Source organism: Brachyistius frenatus, unplaced genomic scaffold (assembly GCF_029030835.1).
Source record: "Brachyistius frenatus isolate BFR_SWC_R1_liver_20210118 unplaced genomic scaffold, ASM2903083v1 Contig_42, whole genome shotgun sequence".
NCBI classification, from domain to species: Eukaryota; Metazoa; Chordata; class Actinopteri; family Embiotocidae; genus Brachyistius; species Brachyistius frenatus.
Window position 1 is genome coordinate 1,395,047 of NW_027210641.1, and position 18,028 is coordinate 1,413,074.

At 40.8% G+C, this 18,028-nt stretch overlaps 1 protein-coding gene across 2 annotated transcripts in view; it reads left to right on the plus strand.

Annotated features, from left to right (window-relative positions):
• The window catches only part of ubr3 (ubiquitin protein ligase E3 component n-recognin 3), a 37,193-nt gene extending 19,210 nt beyond the window's left edge, over nucleotides 1–17,983 (plus strand). For both annotated transcript variants that reach the window (XM_069702537.1, XM_069702538.1), the window contains 14 exons: nucleotides 672–805; nucleotides 1,452–1,562; nucleotides 1,926–2,126; nucleotides 3,011–3,147; nucleotides 5,828–5,913; nucleotides 9,071–9,176; nucleotides 11,027–11,127; nucleotides 12,129–12,253; nucleotides 13,664–13,771; nucleotides 14,023–14,148; nucleotides 14,345–14,524; nucleotides 15,160–15,369; nucleotides 15,486–15,625; nucleotides 16,040–17,983. In XM_069702537.1, the coding sequence (XP_069558638.1) occupies nucleotides 672–805; nucleotides 1,452–1,562; nucleotides 1,926–2,126; nucleotides 3,011–3,147; nucleotides 5,828–5,913; nucleotides 9,071–9,176; nucleotides 11,027–11,127; nucleotides 12,129–12,253; nucleotides 13,664–13,771; nucleotides 14,023–14,148; nucleotides 14,345–14,524; nucleotides 15,160–15,369; nucleotides 15,486–15,625; nucleotides 16,040–16,157 (1,883 nt within the window). In that variant the 3' untranslated portion in view covers nucleotides 16,158–17,983. The remainder of the gene's footprint in view (nucleotides 1–671; nucleotides 806–1,451; nucleotides 1,563–1,925; nucleotides 2,127–3,010; nucleotides 3,148–5,827; nucleotides 5,914–9,070; nucleotides 9,177–11,026; nucleotides 11,128–12,128; nucleotides 12,254–13,663; nucleotides 13,772–14,022; nucleotides 14,149–14,344; nucleotides 14,525–15,159; nucleotides 15,370–15,485; nucleotides 15,626–16,039) is intronic.
• Nucleotides 17,984–18,028: the final 45 nt, after the last annotated feature.

The following is an 18,028-nucleotide window of genomic DNA, read 5'->3' on the forward strand; positions in this document are numbered from 1 at the left end:
CATCCATATTGAAAGTCTGATACTTAGTTAGCGTGGTAGCTGTTATTTTAATTGGCTCATTTATCATTCATGGTGATCCCTGCCCACATGTACATAGAGCCTGCTGCTGTAATCCTATTTTAGATGACAGGTGAGGATCACTCAAGAAAATAAATAGCGTGTTTTATTACAAATGAATCGCATTGTAAAATGGTTCAGAAGATTCTGACCTCAGCATCAAAAATAGAAGTCTGTAGTCACAATGACATTATCCTCCTCAGTGACCCGAAACTATCAACATTTAAAGCATGTACAACTTTCAGGAGTGATTTCTTCATTACTGAACGTGTGATTGATCGGCGTATTGTCTCCAGCTGAAATCTGTAGTTGGAATTAAATGAAAGAGACAAAATTTTCCAAATATTATCTGCACATAGTTGCTCAAAACACAATTTAATCACTTTGTGCTTCATGAAGTAGGTTCGCCACTATCCTGTATATAGACAATAATTGTTGATTATTTGAAGTCTACATGATTCGGGATAGATTTTGAAAATAGTCGTGGAATTGAAGTTTAAATAATCTTAAAACCGTTTTATACAAATACTGAATTCAGTTACGACTGGTGTGTAAAATGTTCATACCATGACTTCGGGTCTTTATCGTTACTGACATCTGCGATTATCTTTCAGTGCTCGGGCACCGCAGCAAAAACAAAGAGCCGAAGAATCTTCCGACGAGCGACGAAGAGCACATTTACCCTGCAGACACGTGCGGAGTGGCTCACGACGTCCGGCTCACGCTCATGCAGCAGTTCTTCAAAGATGTACGTGACTCTCAGAAAACATCGCTGGCTTTACACAGGAGGGACAAAAGGCTAAAAGCACCCAGATCACTAGAAGAGATACGGGTTTGTCTCTAAGATAACAGCTCCTTGACATTTAATTTATATGAATGTCAGTGAAGTAAGTACCTGCAGCTCCAGAAGTCCTTAAGAACATGTAGGAAGCTGAACAACACCTGTCTGAACTGCTTGTGGTGGTTCCATTTATAGGCTGGTACATTATAAGAGACAGCAATGTGTGACAAACAGCAAAGTAAATGCATATTAAGAAACTTTATTAGCCTAGATACTTAACTTGCTTCTTATGCCAATTCGATGTACTTGCTAGCGTCCAGCATATCTTCAAACACTAATTACAATTGTTTACTTGGATATAATAAAATGTAAAAGTTGTCAATTCACACATGCTGTCTAGTTGTCAATGAAGAGATGCTGGCTTTTAATTACATATTAAACAGCATAATAACATATAATGGTATCTAAGTTGTTTACATTTGCTTGATATAGTTTGTTAATTCCAATCTTTAAAAAACAGAAAGTCAGTTTATTTCTTGAAACAGCAAATTCAATATAAGCTCCTGAAGGAGTATTTGCATACTCTAATGGAGTGATTTTTCTTTTTCTGCAGAGCTCTTGTCTGCAGTCTGTGTCGATAGGTTGGGACGGGGGCGTCTACGTCCAGACCTGTGGACACACTTTGCATATAGATTGCCACAAGTCATACATGGAGTCTCTGAGGGTAAGATGACGCTTGACCCGATGAAATGATTGGTTGCTTGATCGGTTACTTGATTGACAGAAAGTTAATCAGTGACCATTTTGACAATTGATTAATCATTTTGATCATTATTAAGTGCATAAACAGTTTTTAATTACAGATACTCCAGCGTGAGAAGTTCATTACTCATCTGTTTTTTTGTTGTGTTTTTTTTACCTTTGACCAGACAGAAATTCAATTCAATTCAATGTTGATATTTTCCAAAAGGAAATGCAGTATAGAGTTAAAATTATTGGGTCACATTTTCAGAAACTATTTGATCCTATTAACCGCATTCAGTTGAATAAGTCAAATAAATGTAACTTTCCTGTGTCCTTTTTTCAGAATGATCAGGTCCTCCAGGGTTTCTCTGTTGACAAGGGGGAATTTACGTGCCCACTGTGTCGGCAGTTTGCCAACAGTGTCCTTCCCTGTCGGCCCGGCCGCGGCACCGAGGCCGGCGCTTGGCACACGCACACAAACAAGAAGGCATGTCTGCTTGTCAAGGAGGTGGAAGATCTTCAGGAGAAACTCGGCCTTTTCCCAGTAAGTTTTAAAAATGAGGCCAGACATTTATCATTTGAAGTATCCTCTGTGTAACACAGATTACAATTAAAAGAATCGATCAGCTCGCTCCAAATTGTTGAGAGTGTTGACCTTTGATGGAGATAAAAACAATTCAAAAATGAGCTCCTGTTTCATCAAGTCCAGACAAACAGGCAGAAAAGGTGATTGAGGAAAAAAAGGTGGAGACAGAGAAAGTGGAATCAATTCAGCAGAAGGAGGAAAAAGAAGAGAAAAGCACAATGCAGAAGAATTTAATTAAGAAGTGATGTCTGATTGTGCGGCATATGAGTGAACGTCATTTTTACATTTATATATCTTTTGATTGGCTTTATATTTTATGCTATTTGGGAAAAAAATTGTTTTTTGGAAGTGACACAATTGTTTAACATCAGATATTGACTGCTGTCCACTCTCAGTCTCTAGCAGCTAAAAAGTCAAAAACTTATTGTAAATACGTGATCGGTCTAAAACCCATTTCCTGCTTCAGGGTTACATGTCAGGTAATCCATCATCATGAATTGCAGTTACACTTGTACGGCAACATCAAAATTAATTGATTTCAAATCTCTGCTCTGCGATACCATGAAACTATAATGACATTTTGACGAAATAAAAACTGTAATTTCTCTGTAAGTTCGGTTTCATGCTGCTTCAAGACGACAGGAAACCACCAGATTCATCAAAGTACATTAAGAAATCTAAAACTCTACAATATGTAAAGGCATTTTGAAGATGAGGCAAAAGGTTTGACCCAAGAACGTGTTATTGACCTTACGATAAAGAATATTTCTCTGAGGTTAGATTAACATCCCACATTCTGTTCAAGTAAAGATAGTGTCTTCATTTTGTTCTTGTTCTCTCAGACGGAGTCAAACTTGAGCAAAGAGATGGAGTTGGTAATCAAAGACATCAAAAACACCACCCAGAAGAAATACATGGACTATGGCAAGAACCCGGGCTCCCCTGACAATGACTTCCTGTTCATGTATTCAGTGGCGAGGTAAGAGCAGAGTCAAAGTTGGAGTTAAAGGAGCTAAACTATATTTACTGTATCCCAGTAGACTGACATGCAGACCGTTGTGGAAGAGGAAAATGATCCTCAAGTCAAAACCCTTTATTTATCAATTGATCTACATGTCAGCCATCGACATGGTGGTGAGCTGTGGTTAGTGGCAGATCTCTGAAATGATGGTGGAAGCACATTGATGCTACTGATTTCCATGTGGCTTCTATGATTTGGTACTTCCTCACAATTATCTTTTTTTTTTCCCTTTTCTTTTTCACTTTAATTTCCAAGAAACCCCTGTTGTTCTGATTGAATGACGTTTTCCACCCAGCTACAAATGGATGGATGGCTATAATAGTTAAATGGTCCATGCAGACAGACAGAAGTGTCCTCTCCTCGTTCTTAAGACTCTGACTTTGTTTGTTTTTTCCTGTTGAAAGGCTCCTCAAAGTGGAACTGAAATTAAATACTGGAGTTTTTACATAGTACTTGTACCCAATATATGGGTTACTAAGTTCCTCAGAGACCTGTGAAGTTGTATTTGATTTGCTTCCCTCATGCTTCTCATTATGCTGCCTTTATAAACAGCGTGAGCAGATTTGTCACTGGAGGCTGCAGCAGAATTGTTCTGCCTCTTTCTTTGGTTTTACTAATTAGGTCTGATTGATTATAGATTTATTACAGCCTCTCTGAATGAATTTGAGCACTTTCAAAAGGTCTTACTTAAGCTTGCTTAGTCACAGTTTCAGTTCTGCTGGTTACCCATTTGCACATATTCTGCAGTTCCTTAACATTACGTAGTCTCGGGTTATCTTGGGGTGAACGATCAGTGTAAAACATACGTTGCAGTGTCTCCGTTTGATTTTGGCCTGGAATCTTAAGTGCATGTCACCCTTCAGCCACAAAACAGACTCAAATAGGCTGGAAAAAAGAAATTACACAGTCTGTTCTCAGGTATTTGTATCTTCTCAACAGACCGGTCACAGGTAAGAGAAATGACTGCCCCCCAGTTCACCTTGAGGTCTCCGACTCCATGCCACTCCCATTGCAAAAACTCTGCCCTTCTTGAAGCGTAACCATCCAGACCTTTTGCCCACCCAATGCTGTGGTTCCTTCAGCCCTCCACCCTGAACAGAATGATCCCATGAGTGTGTCTGGGTGCCTGTTGGCTTTCTGAAGTTCAATGAACAGCGCAAATTGCCTGAGGAGTGGAAAATTCCTCTGTCACAGGGGTGCTCTTATCAGCCAAAGCCAGATGGCGCTTCACCGTGGCTGCATTATCTATGTGAAATTGCTTTTTCTCCCAGGAAACCCAAGGATTTGCCCCCTCCTCCTCCCTGCCCGTAGGAAAAAATGGCCAGTGGTGGGATGAAAACGGGCCTAGATCAGTCTTATTTTAGTGATACCTATCTGTTTTCACCATCTATGTACTTTGTTAAAGGTTTATTTTATTTTATCACTGTTTTGGAATTAAAATTCAGGATAGAAATATGTTTGGATATGCATGGGAAATACACATTGGGGATTATGCATGAACTGTGGTTGGAACAGTTTTTATGCTAATGGTCCAACTTGTGGAAAACCAGTCTTGGAAAGCTGTCATTTATTTGATACGCTATTGCTGCTGCAAAACAGCTGCATTAAATAGCAAATGGTTTGACTAGGCAGCATCTTTCATCTTCCTAATCAAACTGGTAAAAGAGGCAGGCTACGTAACCGAAAGCTGGATATGGTGATACTCAGCCATTTATAGCAATACACACACACACACACACACACACACACACACACACACACACACACACACACACACACACACACACACACACACACACACACACACACACACACACACACACACACACACACACACACACACACACACACACACATTTTCTTTCAGTGACAAATTGGAGACTTAATCTATGTAACCTGCAATATTTGCTTAACTTCAGACGAACAGTTCAAAAGTAGCAACTCTGATACAATGAAGATGATCCATCATCAATATGCTCGTATAACAGCATCATTTAAAATAAATCAATCAAATTAATTATGCTGAAAATATATACTAAAACTAATTGTTCTCTAAAATTGATGTCTAAGAAAAACAAAAATAATACAGTACTAATATCAATACATAAACATGTATTTTCAATAAAATGAGCAGACTTTGGCAAATTTGTTCATTTAATTGAATTCCAGTTTCCAGCTTCCATCTGCTGCCCCACACTGTTACTATAGATTAATGTACCATTGTTACGTGGTGTACCGCCTGTTACGTAACACCAGTAATATGTCCGTGAAGATTCTCAGTCGTCCAGGTGAGAACTCAGTCTGAGTGTAATCAAAAGGGAACTGGACCGGCTTCAGTTTCTGAAAGACGTTTCATCCGAAAGACTTCTTCACTTCTGAAGAAACGTCAAGAAACTCGAGCGAGTCCAGTTGCCTTTGGATTACAGTCACGTTGAAACGATTACATCTGAGGAAAAGCCAGCTCCCACACCTCCTCGTAAAGAGTTTGAAAATAGTACGACTGAGTGGGACTCTTCTCATTAATTCAGTACACCGGTGAAACCCGGCCGACCTGCACTAATGGTACGCTGAGCAATATTTTACTTGAATCCATATGTTTGGTCATTAACACACTATTGTCGTGACTCCGTTTCCTCAGGACAAACCTGGAGCTGGAACTTGTGCATCGGGGAGGAAACTTGTGTTCTGGAGGTGCCAGTGCTGCCGCCAAACGCTCGTGTCTGAGTGAGTAGTTCCTCCTCCCACTCCTCGCTTTTTATATCTTCTACATATATGTTGAGTCTGAGTTTTCATCTCAAGTGGAGCACCTGTGGTTTGATAACAACAACAGAATTACAAGAGAAAAACAAGTTAAGTGTCCAATTCCCTTTCCCTAATAATACACAGTATAAGAGAAAAAATATTGTAGGAAAAGAGCAAAACCATTTTTGAAGCAACATCGAATGTATTTTGCCGTTTCAGATAGAAATGACACCGACATGTATGTTATTGCAGGTGACTCTACGGTATTTTCCATCAGCCACGTTGTAATAAACTGTCTGACTTGTGATCAAATCCAATCTTCCATGTTACAGCTGAACCACTAAAAAAAACCTAAGGGTCGATTAGCACTGGCAGGAAAGGATAGATGCTGTCGCAGGTGACCCGTGGGGAGCAGTCAGGGTAGATGAAGCAGACAAATGGGTCAAGTGCTGTTTTAAGTTGATTGTGTCTCAGCTGACAAGGGCAGGACGAAAACTCTGATCTTCGCTGAATGTCAAAGGAAAAGCTGAACGGTATCATCAATTATCAACTAATACAAACATGGATTACTTATAAATCTTCAAATTGAATCAAGTGTTTCAATACATGTGGATAAATGATGAGATGGGAAGTGTGGAGGAAGGTGAGTCTGATCAGTTTGTTGTGCGGACGACACCCCGTTTTCTATTTGTTTAATTGTTCTGTCAAAGTCGTGCTGCTGCAGTGAAATGGCCCGTCATCCCTGAGTGGCTGAAAAGAGATTTCACACTGGAGGTTTGCCATTTTAGAGCTACATTAACCGTGTAGCCATGCTGACAGACAAATTTACTCAGTTGCAGTACATTAGCGTTCATTCTTCTTAGGGAAATGGATTTAAAGGAAAACGGCAGACGTTTGCTAACCGAGAGCCCACGGGGTTCCTAAGCCGGTTTCCCAGTGGATGCTGGGCGTGTTGAAATGATGAGGATATGATTGACCACAGAAGCAAACGCTCTTCAATTCCCTTGAAATGAGCTAAATCAAATCTATGGAGTCCAGCCTTCAAATAGCACCAAACCCTGGTTTATTTAACTGCAAATATTTCAATTCACTTTGGGGACTTTGTGGCAGAAAGTTTAAAGGCAAATCATGTTGACCTCAGTCATGCAGTTTGTGGTGAGTGTTGACAGTAAATGTAAATGTGGAACTGGTTCACCCTCATTTTTATGCATTGCCGATGTGATTTTACATGTTGAACACTGTGATTGTTTGCCAAGAGAGGACGCAGTAATTGTCAAATATCTGCAATGAAATCTGAGTGTAAAGCAAAATGCACATACAATCTTTCTCATAACATTTTTAAGACATTTAAAAGGAAAAGCTTAAAGAAAATAAATGGTGACTGAATTCATTTCAGCTGCTTTGGTTTCAAGGTTCTGTTATTGTGCAGCGCCACCGTTAACGTTATAAGTAACACCTGTGCTTTACCTCTTATGCCAAGTCCAAATGTCTGCTGTGAACATCGGTGGTTGTGTCTTCATTTGCGTGCTTCTGTTGATTGTCGTACATCGTATTTGGGTACTGAGGCCGGAGACGTAACTGCTTTTGGACCCTGTGTGTTATCGGATCGCTCCCTAGAAACAGAGACCATTTCTGGATTCGTCTGATGTAAACAATAAACAGGCAGCCGTCATTCGCATGGGAACGCCTTGTTGAAAGCAAGTATATCTCTGGCCTTGCACAGTGCATGAGTCTCAGCAGGGTACTGATGGCTGTATTTGAATGCATCACCCATCAACATATCTGCCATCTTTGTTTGCTCCTTTTACTAAAACGGGAGTACAGTAGTACTTAGTGAAGCATTGCAACCTCTGCAGCTTCGGCCGCCAGTTTCAGCAGTTTTGAAATAGATTGGTGTTTTCCTCCTTTTCTATACGCAGCCAAGACGTGGCTGAGAAGTGTCCAGCATTTCATACTCAATTTCTTTTGGACCGTTTATAAGTCCACCATGCAGGTACTCGCTGCACTACGAGTGGCCATACCTGCCAGTGTGAAAGCATTTACACGCTCAAAATAGCAAGTGTAAGTAGGTTGGAAGGTGAATTAAAACTTTACATCTGAAACACATTTCCTGTTGTTTGACAGTAGCACATGAACGACAGCCCTCACCTGAGTTACCTCCTCCATTTCTCATCCCTAGCGTCGCATCTTGCAGGTTAATTCCTGCTCGGAGGTGAGTGGTGGAGAGAGAAGAGAGGAAACGAGCTGTAGGGAAGACAAATGGGACGCAACCAAGGACCGACACACTCTGCTCTCTCCGTGCTGTGTCTGTTTTCACCTGCGGAGGGCAGTGTTGCTCCAAGAATCGACAGTTCTCACACAAGTCAAATTGCAGTGCTGATTACTTGAAGCACTTTGCTGCATTACGGCATCATAATTCCCAATAAAACAAAATCAAATAGGATTCATGCTGTTAATTAGAAAAGTTGTTCAGAAAGGTGTTGCTTTCATCTACAGATGAATTCAGCTGATGGTTTAGTGGTACTGGGTCCAAACACAGTTCATATGGCTTTACATCTAATGCTCTTGTATCATTTTCATCTCTAACTTAAATAGAACTTAGATTGAGTTTGTAATTAGGTTAAGTGGGTTAATCTATGTGTGGACTAATAATAAAGATGGGGACATTTCTCCAGTTTGGAATATAATACTTAACATCTAAAATGAGTTGGCCTGTTTCCTGTCTTTAGTTCCTTGCTATAATGCCATAACTTTCTTTATTTTAGTAAAAGATTTGCTCCGAGGGTATAAGATGTCCTGCTATTAAAAGCCAGCGTATAAATGTGAGACTGTGTGCGCACAGGAGGGTCTCTCTTCATGTGCCATTAGTTTCACAACGAACAGGTGTGGCCTGACCAAAGAGTTGCTCGAGGCCATCGAGCTCCACCGTGAATCCATCTGGCCTGGCCTGGTTTTATCCGAACCAAACATTAGCCTGCAGTCAGTCTGAGTCAAGTGCTTTCATCGTTTGATCCACATTGGTTGCTGCTGCGACAATAGAGCCTGAGATAAACACTTGCTGGTTTTTGTTCCTGTCAGAGCCTGTTGGAGCATAACAATGACATGTTTTATTGTTGCTGTTTTTTTTTACCTCTTTCAGATCAGCTGTTCCATGTGTTGGCTATGCACATGCGTCTGTACAGCATTGATTCAGCCTACAACCCCTGGACGAAGTTGACTCAGGTTGCACAAAACAAAGAGGCAGAGTGAGTGTCTCTCTGTCCTAAGTACCTCCACTAACAGTAAATCCATAAATCTGCTCGTACATTGCTCATACCTTCCACTCTCTACTCTCCCACACCGTTTTCCTTCACATAAACATGCAATCAAAGTGCCACTTCGCCTGTCTCTAAACGCCACCAACAGCTTTTTCTCCACACAAAGACGAGCTAAAAACAGAAAAGGGACCATGTGTGGTTTCCATAGATACCAATAATTGCTGCATCTGGCAAATTACCGGGCACTCCACGGAGAGCAAAGCGACCCTGTCAAATTCACTGCACGAGAAGGACTGCACCACCAACACCACCAACACCACCCCAGCACGGTGTCTCCGCTCCCAGCTGTCCGCCTCTCTCCAACACAAACCTGTATTTATCAAAAGACAAAGTTTCTTCTTACACGCTTCCATCACGGTTTATTACTCAATATACATCAGAACATGTCTGTTTTAAACACAAATGCATGTCAGGGTTGATGGTCTAAAAAAAAAAAAACGAGTGTTAAAAGAAGAGTACTTTTAGCACCTAACGGTACAAGATGAGCTTCAACAACCTCTCCTCCCTGTTAGCGTTGTAAGACAGCTTTTACACCTGTTATTGCTAAAGTGCTCACAGCCATACAGCATCTCTCAGAGGACCTATTTGCTGTTTAAAAATACTTGTCAGGGTTCAGGGAGGGAACACTGTCATCGACACCCTGAGGCAGTCGGCCTGATCCAGTCTGGTTAAAGAGGACAGAGAGAGATGTTTCCACATAGATGCAAAACATTGCTCTGACCTTATTTTCAATGAAGACACCAAAGAGGAATCTGGTAAAAATGTTCAGTGGGCAACTATAGATGGCACTCAGGGTTGAAAGCTCTGTCCTTTAAGGCTGTCTTTTAACGCACAGAGGAATTAACTGGTGAGTGGTTTGGTAATGGAAGGTATTATTCTCTAAGTGCAGTCCCTCTTGTTCCAAACCCCCGAGGCCTTTCAAGGTAGAGCGGAGACTGGGACCTCGCTAAATTGTCAATAGAACAAAAGACATTTAAATGGAGATGGCAAATAATACGAATATGTAACTAGGGCTGCATTAAGGAAGTGGGTACAAAGAACGAGCCTTTTCAAGCCATGCGTTTGCTTTGCAAATTTAAAATTATGTACACAGGAAAACCTGCTCAAATACCTGTTAAAGTGCTTTTCATATATACATTACGTGACATTGCTTCATTCATCTGTCTGTAAATGTTTAATTTATCAATCAGACAAAAGGGACGTTTACGGGATGTTCAGAGAAAGAGTTGCAATGTTTGCACGATATTTGACACCTGGCAGCTTCTGATAGTTAAATCTGAGATTTTCAACACGTTTCATATCAGGATCATCATTTAAATTTGTTAGATTGAATTCTGCTGCCTAATTTTTAAAGCTAAACATGCACAAACAGTAAACAACAAGTTTAAGTCTTATTCTGTAACTAAAGCATTTTTCTGGATAATTATTTATTTGTATACAGTTTGCAAGAATGAAAACTGAAAATATTGAGAGACTGTTGGTCTGTTTGTTATTGCGGTTGTTCAAGGTAATACAATTCATACATAATACATCAATAGAGTAATACATTAATTACAGTGATGTTAGAGGGCGGAACAAAACTCCTTGAAATTCTTTCTTTAACTTTGTACTGCTGCAGGCTTTTTGGTTTCCAGGAATATTACATCATCTGACAATAAGACTGCCTTTCTGATGTTTTTATAAAGCAGACATTGGTGCATGTTCACGTACATGTGTTTCTTTGGGTTTCTCTCAAGTATATGCAGTGCCATCTGAATAATCTTGTACGTTTTACGCAGTGGCTTTGATGAAGAGAGACCTGAGGTACCGATGCTGTTTCGAGATGTCCCGTCCCTCCTGATCATCTTCGTGCTGACGATGCCACAGCCTCTGCGTAAAGGTACAGTTCCTCTCTGGGCATCGTGACACTGCGAGAGAGCCGGGAGTTTCTCCGTTATCAGTCCTAATCCGGGCTGAGAGGCGGGAAGAAGCATTTCACACCTCTTATCTGTGATCCTGTTGCTGTTTTGGCTGTGAGGATCAGGAAGACACGACCCTGATGATGGGAGGTCTGCACCTCCTTCATGTGCCCTCCATCTCTGGCTTGTCGCTTCATCTCTTCCATATTAGCCGTCCACTACAAAAATATGGAGGGCCACCTGAAGACCTGGCTGAAATATTATTCCATTGATGACTGAATTAGGTTGATCAGAGGCAGGACAATTAGGATTGATTGGAAAGAAGAACCTTTTCAGTGAAAAGTTGTTATTATAGCTGGTTAAATATCCTTTATGCTTTTATATATCAAGATTTAAAATATATTAAGGATTGCCAGATTGTTCTCAAGAATGTGTTGTTTTATAGCATGTGGCTGTTTAATATTTATGGTTGTAAAAATAATAACTAATTATCATGAATATCATTTTTTAATTTACTAGAATTAATATGCACAAAACATAATAAACTAGGAGACAATCTGTAAACTTGTGCTTTTCAATAGGTTTCTTTCAAAGAAGTAGAGAGTGAGGGATGATTTGCCCCCAAGTGGTTTTCCATGTGATTTCTGTGCAGGGAACGACCTGCTTTTTAAACTCTTACCTTTTAGTTGTGTGTCGTGACACATGTCACGGTTACCATGACAACAGCCCTCCTGCTGAAAAAGAAAACAAACTGCTCTCTTTGTTGTTCTTGCCAATAACAAACTTAAATCCCTGTCAGGCTTCATTTTCCATCTGAAGCACTCTGCTGATTATTATGGGCTGTGTTCAGCGAGGGTCTATATGCTGAACTGAGGAACCACACACAATGTCCCTATGAATATTTGCCATCTTCCTTCAGCTGGAAGATCTTTTTTGTGTTCAGAATAGCACATGCTCACTGTCGCCTTGTGTTCCCGTGTAGAGCACTTCACCTGCGTGGTGAGGATGCTGTACAACCTGCAGTTCACTCAGGCTCTGACGGCGCTGTCCACCCGGTTCAGCTCAGAGGAACGGCAGGCCTGGAGCAATTCAGGAGCACTCAAGAAGGTAAGAGGGAAATCACGATGCAGTCGCCTGTCGCTTGATCACAGTGACTAACAGCTTGTGGTAATTTTACATCCATTTAATTTTCATGTGTTGAGTATAGGTCTTTGGGTAATTTTTTCTTTTCATCGCTATTCCGCAGTGTTCAGAGGCTTTAAATATATTTACTGGTCTTGTACTTACTGCATAGTACTTACTTTCTTTTTTTCTTTGCGTCTTGTGTGGACGGCCTCTTCAGTCAGCACAATGCTGTAAACCACTAGTCATTGTGTCAAACTGTAACGATAGAGCCACGTTCTTGCACCATGACATCATAAAACCTTTCAGTATAGCTGAAAATGTTGTCAGAGGAGAACCTCTAATCTTTCTGGTCTTCCTGTATGAAATATATATATACACACACACACACATAATAATATATGTTTTCAAAGGGTGTTAAAAATCCAAATGGCATCTGCTGCTTGTTGATTCCTCTGATTGTTCCCAACCATCTTGCAGCACAGTAAATCTTTGCGTGTGACTTGCTATTGTGTTGTATTAAGCTCTCCAGTTCCATTTATAGGATTTCCACGGTCGACAGTATCAATCTTCATTATCTGGAAAAGTGTCATTGCTGGAGAGTGTTGCATTAATTGGCTATCTGTCTTCAGTCTATTAAGATTGTAATAGTGAGTGGCAAAAGACAAACAGCTGAAACCCTCTTTTGTGTGTTTCAATCTTTAATGGTAGCGTTCATTTGTATCTTCCTTCTTCACTGTGCTGAACAGTAGTGTGGGCTTTTAAAAGCTTCCATTAACATGAATTTCAAATCCACAATGAGAACCACTTCAAAATCTGGTTAAACACTTTTATAATTAAATTGACGATGTTAAAAAAAGAAGCCGAGAGATCAAAGCCTCAAGGAAGAAAATCGGTAGACTTGAAATTCCTCCCCTATAAATCTATGACAAAGGACAGCAGACGAGATAAGGCTGCTGTTTTATATTCTACCTCCTTCAGCTTGATAAATGCTTGCAGCTTTTCCTCGATATAACATACGAGCCAAACCAGTTTAATTTTTATCAGAACACACATTCAGTAATGTCTTTACTGCTTTTCTGAAGTTATATTAAGGAAGGAATTGTTGTCCTCTTATTCTGCATAAGTGATTATATTCTTCAGTGCATTTCATCCACAGGAGGAGGATTCTGATTTGAACTCTATATCCTGACATGCGAGCGACACTCATAGACTTGGACTAACAAAGACAGGCTGGATGTGAAGAAAATATTTCTGATTACGACTCTCTTCCCTCTGGAGATTGAAGATCATGTCTGTTGACCTTAAGAGACCATTGTATGTTAGAGGAAATGTACAAATCTTGGTCTTTTTAATGTTTGTTAAATTCTCTATTTTGATATTTTTTTTCTACAGAATGCTGCAAATTCAGAGAAGTCCTTTGAGACGCTGCTCAGTCACGTTATCAGTGAGCTCTCTCAGGACAAGAGTGTCTACAAGGTGAACATTGAAGAAACAACAATGGTGAGACGTTAAACTGACTGTTTAGTACTTTAGAGTATAACTCCCTTCAGGATCACACTCCCTCTTCCCTCTCAGCCGTCCTTTCTTCTCTCTGCTCCTTTTCATTTTCTCTTTCACAATGAATTGGCCATTCCCCCGAGAGACAATGGTGTAATATCTCTGCTAATCTCCAGGAGAGATATACATCACTGTATTATCAGCGAGCTGCTGGCTGGTTATTGATCAGGTGTTCTTGCTGTTTCCCTCCCCAGCTGAGCTCCAGTGTGTGGTCCCCACAGTCCATCGAGTTCAGCCTCCAGCAGTTCTGCCTGCCCTTCCTTCGCCTCTCCTGCCTTTTGCAGCATCACCTCTATGGCGACAACCTAACTGGCTGCCTGGTATGTTTTATCATGAATGAAACCGTCGCAGCAACAATGTCCACATCTCGCTGGCCTTATTTTCTATTTCTAATGATGGCGTGAAGTTCCGTTCCGTTACGAGACGTTGGTAGAGAAGAGTTTGGGATGTTCTGTTGTTTCAGGTGTGAGTGACAGCAAAGACAGAACTGATCAGTGTTGTTGTTTGTCTTCTCAGGCTGAAGAGGAGTTCTCGTCCCTGGCTGTGTGTTTAGGGCTCCAGCCGTCGGCCCTCCAGCCTTCCAACACCGTGCACAGTGCCTCATGTCTGGAGTGGCCGGTCGGCGCCTTTGACTTGGTGACTCAGTGGTGCGCTGAGGTCACCGGTCTCTCTCAGCTGCATGCCGAGCAATCACTGGTGCGTTTGAGTATTTCAGTCAATATACAAACTAAATACAGTCTTATAAATCATGTTAGACTCTTATAATCAATCAACAGTTCAGAGAATATCAGCAAATTGTAGAATGAGGAGCTGAGTTTTCACTATAATCTCAAATTCAAAGCACATATTTTGAACTCGATGCCCTGTAAATGATTGCTGTATTTAAAGTGCCTTTGACGTCTTGAATTTAGTTTCAGCCTTGGTAGACAAGGTCCACAGCTGTTGTGTCTCCGGCTGTCTCCCGGAGCGACTGCACAACTGACCATGCGTCTTATACCCTCCTCATTTAGCACGGCAGTAATCTCGGTTGTTGTTCATCATTTGGTAAAAAAACGAAAGGTGTCAGTTTAGATTGTGTCGGCATAATCCTCAACATAGGACATTATTTATTATTACCCCGCTGAAGGACACCATAAAAACCAAGAAGTCAGAGATTCATTCCGTTTAGGCTGATGACAAATCTTTTTAGTTTCAGCCTTAAAGTTCAAAGAGAACTAAAGTTGATAATTAAGAGTCTCTGAAGAGTCAATCAGGAGTCTGAGTTTAGGAGGAGAAGGTGGTCGTGCTCAGTAACCCTCCATATGTTCTGTACTTCTGTCTCTGCTCTGAAGACCTTGCTGGTGCAGGATCCTCAGTGGGCAGCCCCTCGCTTGCTCCAGCTCCCCGACAACTACAATATCATCTTCCAGTACTATCACAGAAAGGCCTGCACTGCCTGCAAAAAGGTGCCAAAGGACCCGGCGCTCTGCCTGGTGTGCGGCGCCTTCGTCTGTCTCAAAGGCGTCTGCTGCAAACAGCAGGGTATCTGTGAATGTGTTCTGGTGAGTTTCTCCATGTTTTTAAAGTATTGCCTTCGTACAGCTGCTGCTGCCTTTACGTAGCTGCCGTGAGGTTTTAAAAGCGAAGCGTTTATTTACATTGCGTGTCACTTTGTTAGCACTCCCAACATTGCGGCGCCGCGACGGGCATCTTTCTACTGATCAATGCTTCGGTCATCATCATCATCCGCGGACATCGGTTCTGCCTGTGGGGCTCCGTTTACCTCGACGCTCACGGGGAGGAGGATCGCGATTTACGGTACCACACACACACACACACACACACACACACACACACACACACACACACACACACACACACACACACACACACACACACACACACACACACACACACACACACACACACACACACACACACACACACACACACGACAGATGCATATTGTGCAGTAAACCTTAAACATTTTGATTTGAACGGAACATTTTCCAGTTGAGTAGCTCGTATAGATTCTTTACATTGTGTTGTTTTTAAGAGCACATTTAGAAAGAAGGTGTTTTAATATGGATACACGCTGTTTTTAATTCATTATTAGAATTAGAATTTAGTATGAAATTGGGACACAGTCCTTTTTTCTTTTTTTTTTTTTTATACTTGTTGCTGCTGTGAAAAACCTACTCACTCTTGTTTTCCCCTCTGGCCTTTCTCCAGTCGTGGCAAACCTCTCTTCTTATGTGAAGAGAGGTATCGAGTGTTGGAGCAACAGTGGGTTTCACACACCTTTGATCACATCAATAAGCGCTGGGGGCCTCACTATAATGGACTCTAAGATCTTCCAAAGTCCTCCGAAAAAATACCACAACCCAAGATGGAGAAGATTTTTTTTTTCTGGCTTATGTGTCTGCCTTGATCAAAATTTTTGGGGAACTCTTAACTTTATAAACACAAACATCCAGTTGAGGGTATTGCTGCCACAGCCTTGGTTTATGTGAAGTATGGTGTACAGTCATGCCTAAAGATTAACACGTGTGTGTGTTCAAGTGATTTATCGTGTGATTTTCAACAGGGAAAAACAGAATTTGGGAAGATAATAATAATTTAAAAAAAATAAAGAAATAAAAAGCACAACTTTGCCCAGAAATTCAATTGGTTTGGAGCAGGCTTTAGGACGCCTGTCTTATTTATTTGAATTAAAAAATGATATGCATCAAGCACTGAATGTCCCTGCAAATTTTGCTTACTTTTTGCACCGTTTATGAAGATGTTAATGCATATCCCGTTTATTTATCAAAATGTGCTCTGCTGTGCTGGTATGAGTTTCAAGCTCCTGATGAGTGTAGCGATGTTATTGCAATGTGCACTCAGTGTCTGCTGACATGTGATGGGAGGCAGGACAAGTCCACCCATCAAAACACTAGAGTTTTTTTGCAAACACGCAAAGGCTCTTTTTATGGGTCTAGTTGCAATCCATCCTCAGGAATTTTTTTTTTTTATTATTATTTTATTTTTTGCTGTTTAAACTACGTTTTAGATATTTAAATAAATGCTGCTGCTCATTGTTCAAGTAATTTTAACTTTTGTGAAGATTTTTTTTTTTTAAGGTTGTGCTTTGAGTTTACCGTAGATGGCTGGGAACGCCCACACAAACTCCCTTTGCCCTCTAAAGATGTTCGCGGTCACCACAAAACGCCCACTAGTCCTCATAGTCTTCCCCTTTCCTCGCTTTCTGTTCCTGGTTGGGTCTGAAAGAAGAAACAGACGCCAGCTTTGAGACAGCGAGAGCCACAATCTGTCGATCGAAGATTAATTGTCACCGCTCCACAAAAAACCTGAAGTTAAGGAAATGTCACTGCACAGATTTGGTGTCTTGCTGCGTTGGTCAAACTGAATGGCATGCGAGAGCAGAAATACTTCATCACTTCTGTCAAGATATGAAACTCAGTGAAATGTAGTTTTTGGAGATAAGTCCTCATCGCTGATCCATCTGCAGTCAGAAAAGCTTTTTTCCCCTTTTGCTTTTGGTTGTGAAGTCATAACTGCAGTACAGAACACTTATTATAACGACTATCTCATACTCATGCATCAACTAGTTGTGATATATAGTTGCATTCCAACATTACAAGATTATCAGACTTGAGTATCCGTTATACACTGTGCATGACATCCTTTCAGCCTCCATTATTTAAGTGTCTTTTTTCTGATTATCATCTTTTTTTTTCCTGGAAGAGAGGACATTTCATCCAGTCGTGCCTGCAAGACTAACGTTGATTTGTCTGAGTGAGCATACAGCTGATATCCCTGATGTCTGGTGTTGAAATGCTGAGCTGCGTCGAGGAACCTTTAAGGAGCGAGTCAACACTTGAAAAAAAACAACTTCCTCTTGAATTCATGCATGCTGCTTTTCTGTTTACTGGGTTTCTCCTGTCCTCTTTCATTTTGCAGTTCCCACTTTGTAAATGACCGCAACCAAATAGCCGATGAGTAATGGGTGTAAATTGTAACTGAAAGCTTTTGTGTGTTCTCCTGTATGAATGAGGAGAGAATACAGTACATTACTGTAGGTGCTGACTCTAACTTTCTGAGTTTGACCAGAAAGTATGACTTGGACATTTAATGCAAAATGTAACATATGTGAATAAAATATAAAGACACTGATTGTTGTTTTGACTCTTGTTTTCAGCGTCGTTGTCCTTGACATTA